The sequence below is a fragment of the Callorhinchus milii genome, unplaced genomic scaffold (assembly GCF_018977255.1).
Source record: "Callorhinchus milii isolate IMCB2004 unplaced genomic scaffold, IMCB_Cmil_1.0 Scaffold31, whole genome shotgun sequence".
In the NCBI taxonomy this organism is placed as follows: domain Eukaryota; kingdom Metazoa; phylum Chordata; class Chondrichthyes; order Chimaeriformes; family Callorhinchidae; genus Callorhinchus; species Callorhinchus milii.
In genome coordinates this window covers 699,531-716,802 of record NW_024704772.1, presented here as the reverse complement: position 1 = coordinate 716,802, position 17,272 = coordinate 699,531, and the positions used below count along the sequence as shown (strand labels likewise).

Below are 17,272 nucleotides of genomic sequence, written 5' to 3'. Positions count from 1 at the left end.
CGAGGAGGCACTCGCTGATTTGGAGCAAGTCTGGATCGTGCCTGTGCTTTCCTCGGCGCTCCATCCCTGGAGCCACGCGGGCGGAATTAAACACAAGGTAGGTCGCTCTTGCGGGTGACGAGCAAAGGCTTGGCTCGCTTCAGCTGAACCAGCCCCACCCGGCCCCGTGTCGGGACAACGTCCCCGAAAAGATGGTGACCTGATTTCCCCCGTGCGGGAGCTCGCTGGATTCTTCTCAAGACACGTTCGTCCATTGGGCCTTTTTTGGGTGAGTCGTTCAATCGGGATCGCGTACCACTCTGCGCTGAGGGTAAGCCGTCGCCGCGCTCAGAACCAACCGAGGTCTCCTGCCCAGCGGCGGCCCGTGAGCCGAGACTCTGTGTCAGGGAACACGCGTGTTCCTTGTTGGATCAGTCGCGCAAGGAGCTGCTGAATATGGCCGTTTCATCGGGAGGAGGTAAAGAGATGAGGGTCTTCTCTGCCCCGTAGAGGGAGGGAGGGAGGGAGGGAGGGAGGGAGGGAGGGAGCAGTCTCCTTGCTGCACATCTCTTCCCCACACTTTCTCAAAGGGGTCTGACCTCTCCGACCCGCTCATTCCCCGACCCACCAACCGTTGCCTCCGCTCGAACTGGCTCCGGCCCTCCCTCGCGCTCGCGCCCTCCTCCGTTCCACCCTCGGGAGTAAATGCCAAGTTGTTGTCGTCGTCGTCGTTAGTGACATAGTGAGGGTCGAGTGTCACCTGAAATGAAAACAAACGAACATGTGTCAAACAGTGGATTCTATTAAAAACTGTTGTCAATGAAGCAAACTCCTGATAACTCAACCCTGACTTAACCGGTCGCCGACCACTTAAGCCACTCGCACCGTCAATATGATCGTAATAGTAATAATAATAATAATAAAATCCCGGCGTTTGACCCGGCGCCTCATCACGTCGTCACGACGTCTCGAAGCGCTTCACGGGGCACACTGTGAGGCGTAGTGACTGTGTGTTTTGCGGGGCGGAACGCAGCAGGTCAGTAGCCCACAGCCGAGCGAGGCCACGAGGTGTCAGGAGTTACGTCTTAAATGTTCTCCCGAAATAGAAATGACTGTGGACCCGGGTATGTGGAACGGTGGGGGGGGGGTTGGGGTGGAGGGGGAGTACGAGCGACATTGACGCTTGGGACACGAGACACCCCCACACACCCCCCCCCACACACACACACACACACACGCACACGCGAGGTGCTGGCCAATTGGATGGTCTTCTCAAAGCCTCCCACTTCTTCCTTCTGTCCCCTTCAGCTCGGACTGACCGTTCCTGATGATGTAACGCCACATCCACACCTCTCCCCCGAAGCCAGTCACAGCGCAGGACTGGAGACACTCCCCCGCACCCCCCTCTCCCCCCGCACCCCCCTCTCCCCCCGCACCCCCCCCTCTCCCCAGAACAGCTCACATTGATTGTCCTCCGAGCCCGAAACACACACACACACACACAACGAACACACGAAAGGTCGAGGTGTTCCCGGAAGTGCTTACAACACACACACACAGATACACACACACACACACACAGATACACACACACACACAGATACACAGACACACACACACACACACACAGATACACACACACAAATACACAGACACACACAGATACACAGTCACAGATACACACACACACACACACACAGATACACACACACACACACAGATACACACTCACACACACACACAGATACACACACACACACAGATACACAGACACACACACACACACACAGATACACACACACAAATACACAGACACACACAGATACACAGTCACAGATACACACACAGATACACACACACACACACAGATACACAGACACACACACAGATACACACACAGATACACACACACACAGATACACACACAGATACACACACAGATACACACACACACAGATACACACACAGATACACACACACACAGATACACACACAGATACACACTCACACACAGATACACACTCACACACAGATACACACTCACACACAGATACACACTCACACACAGGCATATACAGGTTATGTACCTAAGTGTTGCAGATATTTACGTATTTCTTTAAATAAATAAAAACATTTATACCATAAAAATACGAAGATTATTATTATTATTATATGAAATCTTTGCGTTTCTCACAGCACCTAATGGAGACGTCCCAAAGCGCTTCCAAGGAATATACTGTAAATTGTAGTGACTGCGTGTGTTTTTGTGTGGGGGTGTGTGTCAGTGTGTGTGTGAGGGAGTGGATGTGTGTGAGGGTGTATGTGTGGGAGGAGTGGGGTGTGTGTGGGTGTGTGTGTGGGGGGGGGGGTGTGAGGGGGGTGGGGGTGGGTATGTGTGTGTGTGTGTGTGTATGTGGGTGGGGTGTGGGGGTGGGGTGGGCTGTTGGGGGTGTGGTGGGTGCTTGTCTCTGGGCTGTTGGGGGATGTGTGGGGGGGGGGTGTGTGTGTGTGGGTGTGTGTGTGTGTGGGGGTGTGTGAGGGTGTGTGTGTGTGGGGGTGTGTGTGTGAGTGTGTGTGTGAGGGTGTGTGTGTGAGGGTGTGTGTGAGGGTGTGTGTGGGGTGTGTGAGGGTGTGTGTGTGTGGGTGTGTGTGAGGGTGTGTGTGTGGGGTGTGTGAGGGTGTGTGTGTGTGGGGGTGTGTGGGTGTGTGTGAGGGTGTGTGGGTGTGGGGGTGTGTGTGTGAGGGTGTGTGGGGGTGTGTGTGTGTGTGTGAGGGGTGTGTGAGGGCTGTGTGTGTGTGAGGGTGTGTGTGTGTGAGGGGTGTGTGTGTGTGTGTGTGGGGTGTGTGTGGGGGTGTGTGTGTGTGTGGGTGGTGTTGTGTGTGTGTGGGGTGAGTGTGTGTGTGGTGTGGGGGTGTGAGGGTGTGTGTGTGAGGGGGTGTGTGAGGTGTGTTGTGTGTGAGTGTGGTGTGTGTGTGGGGGTGAGTGTGTGTGTGTGTGGGGGTGTGAGGGTGTGTGTGTGAGGGGGTGTGTGAGGGTGTGTGTGTGTGAGGGTGTGTGTGTGGGGGTGAGTGTGTGTGGGGTGTGTGTGAGGGGGTGTGGGGGGAGTCTGTCTCTGGGCTGTTGGGGCGGAACCTTTGTCCCGGGGGCGGGTTCCGGGGGGAGGGGTTGTGACGGTGCAATGGCGGCGACAGGACTGAGGCGGGTGAGTGAGTGAGTGAGAGGACAGAGGGAGAGAGGGGGACAGGGAGAGAGGGGGACAGGGAGAGAGGGGGACAGGGGGAGAGGGGGGACAGGGGGAGAGGGGGACAGAGGGGAGAGAGGGGGGACAGGGGGGGACAGGGGAGAGGGGGGACAGGGGGAGAGGGGGGGACAGGGGGAGAGGAGGTGACAGGGGACAGGGGGAGAGGGAGAGAGGGAGGACAGGGGGAGAGGGAGAGAGGGAGGACAGGGGGAGAGAGGGACAGGGGGGGACAGGGGAGAGAGGGGGGACAGGGGGGGACAGGGGGAGAGAGGGGGACAGGGGGAGAGAGGGGGACAGGGGAGAGAGGGGAGAGGGGGGACAGGGGGAGAGGGAGAGGGGGGACAGGGGAGAGAGGGGGACAGGGGGAGAGGGTACAGGAGGAGGGGGAAGGGGGTGAAGGAGTAAGTGAGAGGGGGGAGAGAGGGGAGGAGGTGAGAGAAACAAAAAGTGAGAGAGTAAGTGATGGAGAGAGTAAAAACAGAGCGATGGAGGGAGTGAGTAACAAAGAGAAAGAAGGAGGGAAGGGAGTGAGAGACAGTGGGGGGGTAAATGGAGAGAGAGAGTGTGTAAATGGAGAGAGAGAGAGTGTGTAAATGGAGAGAGAGTGTGTAAATGGAGAGAGTGTGTAAATGGAGAGAGAGAGAGTGTGTAAATGGAGAGAGAGAGTGTGTAAATGGAGAGAGAGAGTGTGTAAATGGAGAGAGAGAGAGTGTGTAAATGGAGAGAGAGAGTGTGTAAATGGAGAGAGTGTAAATGGAGAGGGAGTGTGTAAATGGAGAGAGAGAGAGTGTGTAAATGGAGAGAGTGTGTAAATGGAGAGAGAGTGTGTAAATGGAGAGAGTGTAAATGGAGAGAGAGTGTGTAAATGGAGAGAGTGTAAATGGAGAGAGTGTGTAAATGGAGAGAGTGTGTAAATGGAGAGAGAGAGTGTGTAAATGGAGAGAGAGAGAGTGTGTAAATGAAGAGAGAGAGTGTAAAAGGAGAGAGAGAGAGTGTGTAAATGAAGAGAGAGAGTGTAAAAGGAGAGAGCTCTCTGACTTCACTCACCCCCCCCCCCCCCCCCCCGACGTGAGAGACGCCCTTCAAGTGTCATTTCGTCGTTGTTGTTGTTGTTGTCGTTGCTGCTGAAGGGTGGGGTTCCCGGGAAAGGTGGGAGGGGGGGGGGAAGGGGGGGCCGGTGTGGGGTAAACAAGGTCGGTAGAGAGTCGGCCTGTTTGAGAGAGAGCGAGTGTGAGCGGAGCGGAGGGTGGGGGGTGTAAATTGACGCTGTGCGCCCTGACCCCCTCACCCCACCCCCCACCCACCCCCACATCACTTGGGGGGGAGCGACGGGGCAGTGTGTGGCCGGAGTCGACGGCGCTCTCAGCCGAGCGGGAGACGGGAGTGAAGTACGGGATTAATAATAATAATAATAATAATAATAATCCTCGCATTTGATATAGCGCTTTTCACGTCGGGAGAGGACGTCCCAAAGCGCTTCACAGAACACACTGTAAAGTGAATTGACTGTATATTTGTGGGCGAACGCGGCAGCCAATTGCGCACAGTAATGTCCCACAAACAGTCGCAGATTGAAAATGACCAATTTATTATTGTTTTTGGTTTTGGAGGATTATTATTAGGCTCTGTGTGGAGTAAGGAAACTTGCCCGAGGTTTCGCCCTCTGCCTGGAATTATAACTATAGGAGCGGGTTGGGGGGGGGGAATGGTATGGGGTGGGTGGGGGCGACTGTGTGTGTGTTTGGGGGGTGGGGGGGTTCAGGCGGATGTTAAAGATCTCCCCCCGCGGGGCTATTCAAAAAGAAAAGTTTCTCTCTCTCTCTCTCTCTCGCTCACTCTCTTTCCCAGTGTCCTGGCTAACACCCCCCCTCACCCCCCCCCCCCACCCCTCCCCGAATAAAATTGTAGGACACCATTGAGCACAAATTGGCTTATTTGACTGTTACTGTTTTATGACTATTATTATTTTATTATCCTATTAATGGGTTGTTATTACCCATATAATAATAATAATAATAATAATAATAATAATAATTATTATTACCGTTGTTGTTATGGCTCGAAACCCGACTCACTCCAAAGTCAACAAACGGTCGGACGGGAGTCATCAACAACAACAACAACAACAACGACAAGAAGATTCCATTTCTAGAGCGCCTTTCACGTCGGGAGGACGCGAGTCCTCCCAACGTGGGGGTTGGAGTGGAATGTGTTTCCGCAGCCCCGGGGAGTGGAGCTCGTTTCAGAGCGCGTACCTCCCCTCCCGCGTAAAGGCCACTCGCCTGAGGTTTCGCTCTCCCGCACTGGGAATCGAACCCCAGGTCCTCGCGCTCCTCGAGTCTCAACCCCGAGTCCGTTCTGCCACCGAAACCTCCCTCACCGGGACTTGACGCGAGCGTCTTAGAACTGCCTTGTGCGTGCGCTCTAAAGCGCTCTGAGACGGCGTTAGAGGGCGCGGTGTCAGTCCCAAGTTGTTGTCGCCGTCTGCGGGCAGCTGCGGTTTTGCCGATGGCTGCGGTGGGGAAAATGGCGCAATCCGCACCCAGATTCCGTGTGGTGCAAGTGCTGATTGGACAAAGAAACCAGCGCTGGCGTATTAAGTACTTATCCACAGAGACAGCAGGAACATGCCGGACCGGTCCGGGCGGGGCCGGGCCGGGCGGGGCCGGGCGGGGCTGAGAATGAAGCACTAAGGCAGCTGATTCGCATTCAATGCTCGGCTCACTCGTCAGCTCACGTACCAGTCAGCTAATCGCAGGGTGAAATATCAAAGCCAGCCGTGCAGGACAGTGCTTGGGGACTGTAACTCCGAACAGCAACGTTTGCCCCGCGCACGTCCCTAAATACATTTTGCCCCCAAAATACCCAGTCGCCACACTTCACGGTATATCCTGTGAGGCGGTAGGGTAGCTCGGTGGTCAGAGCACTCGCTTTGCAAGCGAGAGACCCCTGGGTTCGGTTCCCGGCGGGTCAGGGTGAAACCTTGGGCGAGTTCCCTTACTCCACACACACACCTGATAATAATCCCTCAAAAAAAAAACAATAATAAATTGATCATTTTCAATCCACCGCTGTCTGTGGGGACGCTGTTGTGCGCGATTGGCTGCCGCGTTTTTCCCACAAATATACAGTCAATTCACTTTACAGTGTGTTCTGTGAAGCGCTTTGGGACGTCCTCCCGACGTGAGAAGCGCTATATCAAATGCAAGGATTATTATTATTATTATATTCCTGTGAAGCGCTTTGAGACGTCGAGAAGACGTGACAAGTGCTGTGCCAGTTGCAGGGGTTGTTATTATTCTGACACACAGTCTCTGAATGGACTTTGTAACTCGTCTCGTGGTTCCCTCTTAAACAGAAAGAAAAGTATGAAATCCTCTCAGTGCTGCTTCATTGAGCATCCACCCCCCCCCCCCCCCCACTCCGCGCCCCCCCAGAACAAGGAGCAGATATTTTGGCTTCTCCCTTTTCTAAGCGACAGCCATAGTTTGGAAAATAGTACTCGGCGGTTTAACAACAACTTGCATTTATAATAGAGTCCCAGAGTGCTGGATACCCTTACTGTGCCTTCAATACAAAAGCAAGAGGAAAGGTTTCTTACCGTGAGGAGGGCTGATTCTCCTGAGAGAGAGACACAGAGAGAGGGAGGGAGAGAGGTTGGAGGGTTTCCAAGGCTTATCTTCTGAAAACTGCAGGAAAATCGCAGCTTAATCCAAGCTTTGAGGAGTGTCCGGCCTGGCTTTGTAGACTCGTGTCCTTTAGAACCAACTCCGACTTAAGCACTCGCTGGACGAAAGAAGACCAAAGGTCCATCCAGTTGGCCTTCCGCTATCCCTGCCGTCGCTGGACATGTCGTGACCCCAGACTACACACTGTCTTCCCCCAGATATTATTTCCTGACGGAAATTTGTCCTTCGCTCTTGAAAGAATCAACTCTTTCTGCTTCCACTGTCTGTCTCCCCAGGGAGCCTGTCTCTCATAACCTCCTCAGCCTGTGTGTGCGCCAGAGAGTCCTGTACTTTGAACTGACCGGAGAGGACTTTCTAATCGAGAACGTCTTTGAGTTGCTGAGCTGGTGGAAATGCAAACGCCTTTTTTTCTCTCTCTCTCTCCCTGGTCCCCTCTTGACCAATGATAGCGAGGTATTTGCCAAGTACGAGGCAAGTCAAAGTCTGGTTAATAAAGCACTGGCTGGTTTGTCACTCCCCGTGTTCTGCTCCGATGGGTTTGTTTTCTTTAATCATCCTAACGAGGCTTTCTGTCGAGACTTGGACAGCATGGGAGGGAACGGTCTTAGCCGACTCCCGCAGCGAGAGAGAGAGAGAGAGAGAGAGAGCTCGTGATAGCGGGAGGACCTGGGTTCGATTCCCGGCCAGGCTCAGGCACGTTTCCTCACTCCACGCACGCTCGCGCACACTCGCGCCGCTGTTTACCTCGTAAGTAAGTAGTGGGTCGATCGGCGGATTGCTTTTCTGAGGCTAAAAAATCTCTTCAAAAATTAGTTAAAAAATGACTGACAATTCGGTCACTCAACCCACGACCGTTTGTGGGACGTCGCTGCGCGCAACTGGCTGCCGCGTTTCGCCCACAAACTGCACAGGTCAATTGACTTTGCTATTATTAATAATATTATTTATTTGTGTGTTTGCTTGCAGGCTTTGTCCAGACAACTGTGTCCAACTCACAGGTTTTGCAATGGCTCCTGGCGTAATGGCAGCTCCATGTTTAAGGTCCGTACAAGGGGAGGAAATGGGTACAAGTCGTACGCACGTGGTGGTGTACAGCTGGTCGCTCAAATCCACGACTGTGTGTGGGGGGGTCGCTGCTGTGCGCAGTTGGCTGCCACGTTTCGCCCACAAAATACACAGCCCCTACACTTTACAGCGCATCCCGTGAAGCGCTTTGAGGCGTCTCGACGCCGTGATCAGGCGCTGGGGGTCAAACGCCGGGGTCATTACTTCCACGGTTTTCTTTTGGTTGTTGGGGGGGGGGGGGGGTGGTTGGTAGGGCTTCCTCTGTATGCGGAAAGGTGGCCGTCGTCAAATGTAGACTTACGTTGCGTTGTTTGGTTGGGGCCCCTGACAGGCCGCGGATTTGCAGATCGAGATCAACAAGCAGCCGAAGGTGAAGCCGGACAACGACAGCCTGGTGTTCGGCAAGTCCTTCACGGACCACATGCTGACGGTCGGGTGGAACAGCGAGAAAGGCTGGCAGAGACCTCACATCAAACCCTTTCAGAACCTCTCCTTGCACCCCGCGTCATCCGCTCTGCACTATTCCGTGGAGGTAACACAGTAGTTGTAATCAATGAATCCCTCCCTCCCTCCCCTTCCCTTTTCTTCCCTATCTTCAGGTCCAGCCCGACGATCTTCCTCTCCCAGTGCCCAGCGCTTTGGGCCGTCCTCCCGACGCGAAGAGCGCCACTGTCCACGACATTTTGCTGTCGTTACCTCCACTGCCCCCTCGGCCCAGTGTTTGAGGCGTCTGGGGGACGTGGTAAAGCCCCGGGTCCCCAACTGCCAGGATTACTGTTGTTGTTGTTGTTGTCGTTATTTTGAAATATCCCAGCAGCGAATTCAGGTAAATTGAGTGTTCTGCAGTAACAGGACGTGTCTCTCTCTCTTTCTCTGGCCCCCAGCTGTTTGAGGGGATGAAGGCTTTCCGGGGAGTGGACAACAAGATCCGGATGTTCCGGCCGGACCTGAACATGGAGAGGATGCTCCGCTCGACCCTGCGAGCCTGCCTGCCGGTACCCCCCAGCCTCTCCTACCCCCTGCCCGGTCAACAAGCAAACTCCGCCGCTCTCTCCCTCAGTCAGTCCCTCCGCCGTTGCCCCCCCCCTCCTCCCCCATCATCAGGTCGTGCCTACAGTCACCTCCCCACTCCCCCCCCCCACACCCCCAACTCAGTTCGGTGTTGTGCTCCCTCCGCCACTGTCGAGGGCTCTGGAATTCTCTGCTGCAGAGGCTGCAGACGCTCAGTCAGTCTCCGAACGGGTTCAAGAGCCGAGATGGACGGATTGTTTAAAAACTAAAGGGCTTTAAAGGGATACGGGGACCAGGGTGGGTCCATGGAATTGGCGAGAAGATCAGCCGCGATCTTTATCAAATGGCGGGGGCACAGGCTCGAGGGGCTGAATGGCCTCCGCCCTGCTCCTATTTCTCATGTTTGTGCTCCCCCCCCCCCCCAGGCCTTTGACAAGCTCGAGCTGCTGGATTGCATTCGGAAGCTGATTGAGGTGGACAGAGAGTGGGTGCCTTACTCCACCTCAGCCAGTCTCTACATCCGACCCACGTTCATCGGCACTGAGGTAGGAACACAAAGCTTTTTTACCCTCTGGGTCTTCTCCTTGTTTGCCGACCCTCCCTGAACATCAGTGTGGCGTCCGGTAGCTCGGTGTGGAGGCTTGTAGTGCAGTGGTTAGAGCACTCGCCTCGCAAGCGAGAGGACATGGCAAGTTTCCTTACTTCACACCCACCCCCCCCCACACACACACACCCACACACACACACACACATACCCACCCACACACACACACACACCCACCCCCACCCACCCCCACACACACACATACCCACACGCCTCTTGTTTACTAACAGTCAGCGGGAACCCGGTTGTTAGTTGTTGGGTTTCAACCACAAAACGCACAGTCACTACACTTTACAGTGTGTCCTGTGAAGCGCTTTGAGACGTCTGGTGGACGTGATCAGGAGCGGTAGCAAATGCGAGGATTATTATCATTATTATAAGGCGCTGGACAGTCAGGGATTGTAACATCACGTTTACCTGAGGTTTTTCTCTCTCTCTCTCCCTCCTCAGCCGTCTCTAGGAGTCTCGCAGTCGAACCACGCATTGCTCTTTGTTATTCTAGGGCCGGTGGGGCCTTACTTCTCCACAGGGAGCTTCAACCCCATCTCCCTGATCGCTGACCCCATGTACGTGCGGGCGTGGAAAGGAGGAGTCGGCGACTGCAAGTTGGGAGGGTACGTAGGCAAAGAACAGGGGCGAGAGGTGGTTAGTTGTCATTTTTGAGCCGTTCTTCCTTACCAGGACTTCGGATCAACAATCCCTTCAAACACACTGATGATAATGATAATAACTACTAATAACAGCCACTCAATCCACAGTTGGATGCCACGTTTCGCCCACAAAACACAGTCACTACACTTTGCAGTGTAGCCTGCAAAGCGCTTTGAGACGTCTCAGCCACGTTTCCCCACCCCCCCCCCCACAAAAAAAAAGTACGAATGAAAGAAAAGGGAGTATGAATGAAAGAAACCTACCACCCTGCCTCCCTCCCTGCCGCCTGGCACCCACTCACCCGCGCAGGCACTATACAAATGTAATCTGTTCCTGTTGTCGCTAACTTTTGCGCCCTCCCTGAATTAATTATTCTCTCCCCCACCCCCCACCGTAGAAATTACGGCCCCACCATTTACGTGCAGAGCGAGGCACTGAAGCGCGGCTGCCAACAGGTGCTGTGGCTGTATGGGGAAGATCACGAGATCACCGAGGTGGGAACCATGAACATCTTCGTCTACTGGAACAACGAGCAGGGAGGTGGGTGGCAGCGCGGCCGGGAGATTAGCTTCCAAGAGACCCCACCCCCACCCCCAACAACAACAACAAAATGCCTTTTATACAGAGCGCCTTTCACGTCGGGAGGACGTCCCAAGGCACTGGACAGTCAGGGGTCGGGGCCCGCGTATGGTGGAGGGGAATTAAACGTGGAATTAAACCATCCTCAACTAACCCCTTAAAAAAAACACTCCATCCACTGCCGCGCCCACAAAAACACAGTCACTCCACTTCACAGAGCATCCTGCGAAGCGCTTTGAGGCTTCTCGACGAGATGATCAGGCGTCGTATCAAATGCGAGGATTATTATTATTATTATTATTATCATCATTTCCTATTAACGAAGGAACGTTGAGAATAAACAAACGGTGTCCCGTGTGATCGACACATCAGCCTTTCTGTTGACGAGTGAGTTTCTCTCTGGTGTGTGTGTGTTTTTTTTTCTTAGTGTTGGAGTTGCTCACACCACCGCTGAATGGCACGATCCTCCCTGGTGTTACCAGACAGAGTTTACTGGACCTGGGAAAGAAATGGGTACGTTGGCACTCGACACCGCTCTCCGCACGTGCACAGCCGTTCAGCCCGGCCCCTCTGTGCCGTTGTTTACGACCCACACGAATTGGGAGGAGACACTTGACTCCAGTCGCAGCAGCCCAAGTTCCCGTCCGCCTCTTCAGGGTCCTGGCTGACGATTATCATTACGCGACACTTGACAGTAAATCCTGTGACCCGCTCCGAGACGACGAGGCGCTATATCGAACGCAAAGATTATGATAATGATTATTCTTTCCCCCCCAAGTTTGGACCCGAGATCGAAGAAAATCTCCTTTTTTTTCTAAGGCTTTCTGACTGAACGTGGGTTTTGTTCGGAACCGTTCTCTTGTCTGTACCAGAGGACACACACGGCCTGCGATTGACGGCGGGGGTGGGGGGGGGGGGATAAATTCGGAACAAACACTACTTCAGTGAGAATAGCAAACGTATGTCTCCCCCTATGGAGGGAGGGTGGGAGGGAGGGAGACAGACAGACAGACAGACGGATAGACAGACGGTGGGAGCAGAAAGTGTTTGTTTCAAGAACACGAGATGGCTTTCTGTCAGAAAATAACCTCTGGGGGATACAGTATATAGTCACACACACACAGACACTCTCTCTCTGTGTGTCTCTGTCACACACACATACACTACCCACAGATAGTGTCTGGTTTGGGACACGACATGTCAAGCGATGGCCAGGATGGTGAAAGGCAAACTGGATGGACCCTGGTCTTTCGCCCGGGAAATTATTTTGTGTTTATTTATGTCTGCAGTCCCCACACTGTCCTGCGTTGATTTCAGGGGGAGTTTAAAGTGGTGGAGCGGAAGCTAACACTTCCCGACCTGATCAAAGGGCTTCAGGAGAAGCGAGTTAAAGAGGTGTTCGGAGCAGGAACAGCCTGTGTCGTGTGTCCCATCAACAAGATCCTCTACTGCGACCAGGTACCTCCAGACCCCCTCTGGACCTCCCTCCCAGTCCCCCTCGCCCCCTCCCTTAATGCACGTCTCAAGATCCTCCTCCGACCGAGCCTTCGGTCACCCTCCTATCCCCTCCCTGCCCTCCATCCTTCCTGATCCCAGCCCCAGCTCAGGAGCTTGACCATCCAGCACCTTGGGATCTGTTCACGACTGTTTGTGGGGGGGCACTGCTGTGCGCAATTGACTGCCGCCCACAACAAAATAGTCGCTCCACTTTACAGTATATCCTGTGAGCGCTTTGAGACATCTCAATGACGTAATAAGGTTTTATATCAAATGCGAGGATTATTAATGCTATTTTGCTGAGGACTGTGGGCAAATCTTGTTAATTTTAAGACAATCCTAATGGTGGACCCCTGTACCGTTTGGGAAAATGTAATACATTTCCCCTCGAGTTCCCGGCGACGGGAATAAGTTCTGGGAATGTTGGTTATCTTTATGTATTGTTTTTTCAGAACTATCATATTCCCACCATGGAGAATGGTCCGGATTTGGCAAAACGCTTCCTTAAAGAACTGACAGACATTCAGGTGAGTCTGGGAACGGGGGTGGGGGGATTTGGAGGGAGACAGACTACAACGATAACAGCATTGGACTGGGGTGATGGGGGGCTATGGGGTTCAGTGTGTGTGACAGGGAACCTGACGAGGACTGGGACACGGAGTTTAGTGCGGGTGAGCTCTGGATCAACCGTATTTTGTGGATAATGGAACTGGGCATTGAATATTATATATTCTGTCTATAGTATATCCCGTGAAGCGCTTTGAGACGTCTCGAAGACGCGATAGAGCGCTGTAGCAAATGCCAGGATTATCATTATTATTGTTGTTGTTGTTGTTGACCACCACACTGGCACAGCACAGACACGGAGTGCACATCATTCCTTTTTCTTCTTTTTCAGTACGGGAGACGTCCCAGCGACTGGACCCATCTGGTCACCTAGACCCGATCCGATCGATTCCACGTCTTCCTTTGAAAGTTACGTGTGCGCCGTTTACTTCGGATGCTTTTCTCCCTTTTCCTACAGGAGGCTTGGCTCGGAGGTGGGGGGGAGGGGGGGGGGAGAGTGGGGGCTTTGTGCTGCTCGTAGTGTTTTAGATTGGCTTTGTTTTGTTTTTCTGAAAGGCGGTAGGACTCCAGCGCCACTGGAGGACGTTTAGATTTATTGCTGCTACAGTAATGGGTGTTTCAGTACGACTTTTTTTAACCGCGTATCCATCATCTTCCAAACCGAAATTAATGTCCGATAGACAGAGAGAGAGATGGGGTGGGGGGGGGGCGGCGGAGAGAGAGAGGGAGTAAGAGGGGCTCCTGTGTCTGACTGCTGCTCTCACCAACAACCCCCCCACCCCCAACCCTAACCCCCAACTGGGAAACGTCGAGTGAATTTTGCTCAAAGACAGAACCGAAGACATTTCTAACTCTTTCGACAACGACGACGACGACGGAAAAAAAAATACCTAATTCGCTGCAGGCTTCACCTGGGTGTCGGGGAGCGGGTTCAGCTTCAGCCCACAAAAATACACGGTCACTACGCTTTACGGTGCACGTCCTGCGAAGCGCTTTGAGACGCCTCAAGGATGGATCTCAAAGACGCGATGGCGTCCCTCAGTTGAGTTGGTGCGAGTCGCTGTGTTTGACGTTGACTGACTGACTGACTGACTGACAGTGGGTTGTGTGACCCACTGCCTCCGCGCGGCCGGGAGTTGCATTGGGAACACATTCTCGTCTCGCGTGTAAACCCGCGTGTGTTTGCGCTGACCAGCGATGCCTTCTGTGCGGTTTTCGTTCTGCTCGTAGCCAAACAATCAAAGCAAAAGCGGGACCTCGATCAGAACACTTAGGCTTTTTTTTCTTTCTTTCTTCGTCTTCCTCGTGCGGCTTTGGTGTCCCACCAAGTGACCGGCTCACTCTAAACCCCCCCCCCCCATCCCCGCTCCCCGCCCCCTACGTCCAGTCCTCAGCTAATCGCCCCTTCAAGTTGACCGTCTATGGTTTGGTTCCAATCCTCCCGATGTAAGACGAGCTTTGCGTTGAGGTACAGGTCGGCCTCAACGACCCGATAAGAGTGGCGGGACAGGCTCGAGGGGCTGAATGGCCTTCCTCCCCTTCCTGTTCCCGTGTGGCTGTGGTGCCTGGGAGGAGGGGGTCACGCGAGGCGCTGACCCAAACGGCTTTGTTTTCTCTCTGAAGCTTAACATTTTTTTAGTTGCTCGTTTGTTTTTTTTTAAAAAAAAAGGAATTTATTTCCGGGAAAGCTTATCCTGCGCCGTCCTGGCCGCCGCAAGCTCCGTTTATCCTCTCTGTTTGTCGCCGCGCAGACCTTTTATCTGTGGCGAATGTGGAATTTTAAGCCCGAGCTTTGGGACCTTCTGCCCTTTGTCACCGTTGGGGAGTTATGCTGACGTGTCACTACCGCGCAAGTAATCATACGTCAATATCCTGGCAACATTTATTTGTGTAGTTACTACCTCCGTCCCCCAACGCCCACCCCGCCCTGACTGTCCTCTTAGGGTGACGTTAAGGACTAAAAGTCTAAGCTTCAATCCTGCTGCTACTCCCAAACACTTAGCCCCAAAATAATAATAATAATAATAATAATAATTTGGTCACTCAATCCACAACTGTTTGTGGGACAGGACACAGCCTCCAGCAATTGGCTGCTGATCTCGCCCACGCAAAACAGTCACTCCACTTTGTAGTGTATTCTGTGAAGCGCTTTGCGGGGAAGCGGGATTGAATTGGAAAGCTCTTTTCAAAGAGCCGGAACTGACCGACACGATAATAATAATAATAATAATAATAATCCTTGCATTTGATATAGCGCTTTTCACGTCGGGAGGACGTCCCAAAGCGCTTCACAGAACACACTGTAAAGTGAATTGACTGTATATTTGTGGGCGAACGCGGCAGCCAATTGCGCACAGCAATGTCCCACAAACAGTCGTAGATTGAAAATGACCAATTTATTATTGTTTTGTTTTGGAGGGATTATTATTAGGCTCTGTGTGGAGTAAGGAAACTTGCCCAAGGTTTCGCCCTCTGCCTGGAATTGAACTCTAGTCTCTCACTTGCAAAGCGAGTGCTCTAACCACTGAGCTACAGGACTCCACGATGGGCCGAATGGCCTCCTCTGTGCCGTACGATCCTACGATAATGAAACTCAGCAAATGAAATGGCAAAAGTTTAAGAAAACATGCACTTTGGCAACGAACTTACAGCGCCTTGGGACGTCCTCCTGACGTGAAAGGCGCTCAATAAATGCCTCGGGGGGTTAGGGCTGCTCGATGGGTCCCTGTGTGCAATGCAAAGCGATGATCTCTATATCTCTCTCTATCCTAAGGTTTCTCAAGAGACATATGACCTCCCCCCCCCCCCCACCTTGCAAAGCCCCTCCCACCCTGCAACCCCCCCCCCACTCCCCACCTTTCAGATTGACCCATTTAGCGATGCAGCCAACCAGGAATAACCTATTTTACTCCCTCATTCCAATCGCAGTCGGAGCCAAACAGACACCACATCACAAGCTGCTGGTCAGCCCCGGGGGGAGGGGGGGGGGGAGTGGTCTTTCACCCCTGCCCTCCCTCCTCACCTCACCCGGACCCCACTCCTCTCCCGATTTCCTAGTAGGTGAAAAAGAACTGATGGGGAGTCTTCCAACCCCTCCCCCCCCCCACCAATCTAAGATTGCAATCCAGGTCTGTGCTGAGATAGCAGTCGTACAGTCAAGTACAGGCTTCACTCCTCCCTCCGCCCCCCCCTCCGCCCCTGCACCCCACCCCCCCAACTCACCTCCTCCCTGGATCAGTGAGAGGGGGAAATCAGCCCAATGTTTCCTGCTGCTTGTCCAGAGAGCTCCTGCCCCTGTGCGGAGGTCAGACAACAACAACATAATTACATTTATACGGCACCTTTCACGTCAGGAGGACGTCCCAAGATGCTGGAATCAGGGGTCTGGACCCGAGCTGCTGGGGTGGGGGGGGAAGGGGGGTTGGGGATCAGGAGGGGGAGGAGGGAGGCTGTCGGAAATCAGACCTGGAGTAGATCTGTAGGGAAACCCGTCCCCGGCTCTTCACGACCGGCTGCGTTGATCGCAGTGCCCTTCGTTGCGCCTCTCGGCCCTTCAGCACTTCTCCGTACGGCGACGACATGCACTTTCCAACTCTTGCTCAGTGCCACCGGTGTGTGTTTAGGGGGACCCTCAGCTCTGAGCTCGCGCTTGTGTCCGAGTGTGTGTGTGTGAGAGAAAGCCCGCGCGTGGCAAGCAAACGACATTAACCGTGCTGTTGACATTACGCTGTAAGCCCAGTACTGTATCACAGATGGCGTCTGACGCGGCGATGCTAAGTCAGGCCACTTCCTCGAGACAAATAAAAAACCCATTGAGGTATAAAAATAGTGGTTTACACTTCATTACTTTGTGCAACTCCGGGGAGAGGGAGAGGGAGAGAGACAACACTTTACAACTACACAATTCACTCGGTTCACGCTCGAGAATGCCTGCAGTCAGGCAGCAATTATTTTTTTTTGTCGTCGTCGGTACGTCGAGGTGTAAGTAACCCTGCAGAGCACCGTGACTTATATCACGTCGTCGAGCCGTCTCGAAGCGCTTCCCGATTGTGCGGGCGCGGGAGCCCGGCCGCCCGTGTGGGCAGTCGGCTGCCGCCTTTCTCCCCACTCGATGGGACAGTCGCTACGGTTTAACGGTAATATTGCTTGGGAGACGCCTCGAAGAGGTGATAAGGCACTGCGTTCAAATGCAACGTTTATTACCATTATTATTATTATTAATCCCATTACTTGCCAAACCCATCCCGGCCCTGAACTCAGCCGTCAACACAGCACGTACCGACTCCACACCCAAACCTTCACCACAATCCCTCGACCCCACCCCCCCCACCACTCCCCTTTGATTCCCCCGGTGGGGTGGGTGGGTGGGGGGGGGTTGGGTTTGCGAA

General features: G+C 53.5%; 1 protein-coding gene across 1 annotated transcript; it reads left to right on the top strand.

Moving 5' to 3' along the window:
* The first annotated feature begins 3,101 nt into the window (after nucleotides 1–3,101).
* On the top strand, nucleotides 3,102–14,709 carry bcat2 (branched chain amino-acid transaminase 2, mitochondrial). Its single transcript, XM_042345103.1, has 11 exons — nucleotides 3,102–3,182; nucleotides 7,877–7,951; nucleotides 8,307–8,507; nucleotides 8,860–8,970; nucleotides 9,412–9,531; nucleotides 10,041–10,204; nucleotides 10,639–10,781; nucleotides 11,248–11,333; nucleotides 12,138–12,278; nucleotides 12,770–12,844; nucleotides 13,216–14,709. The coding sequence occupies exons 1-11, from the start codon at nucleotides 3,159–3,161 to the stop codon at nucleotides 13,255–13,257; spliced, it is 1,182 nt and encodes a 393-aa protein (XP_042201037.1). The 5' UTR covers nucleotides 3,102–3,158; the 3' UTR covers nucleotides 13,258–14,709.
* Nucleotides 14,710–17,272: the final 2,563 nt, after the last annotated feature.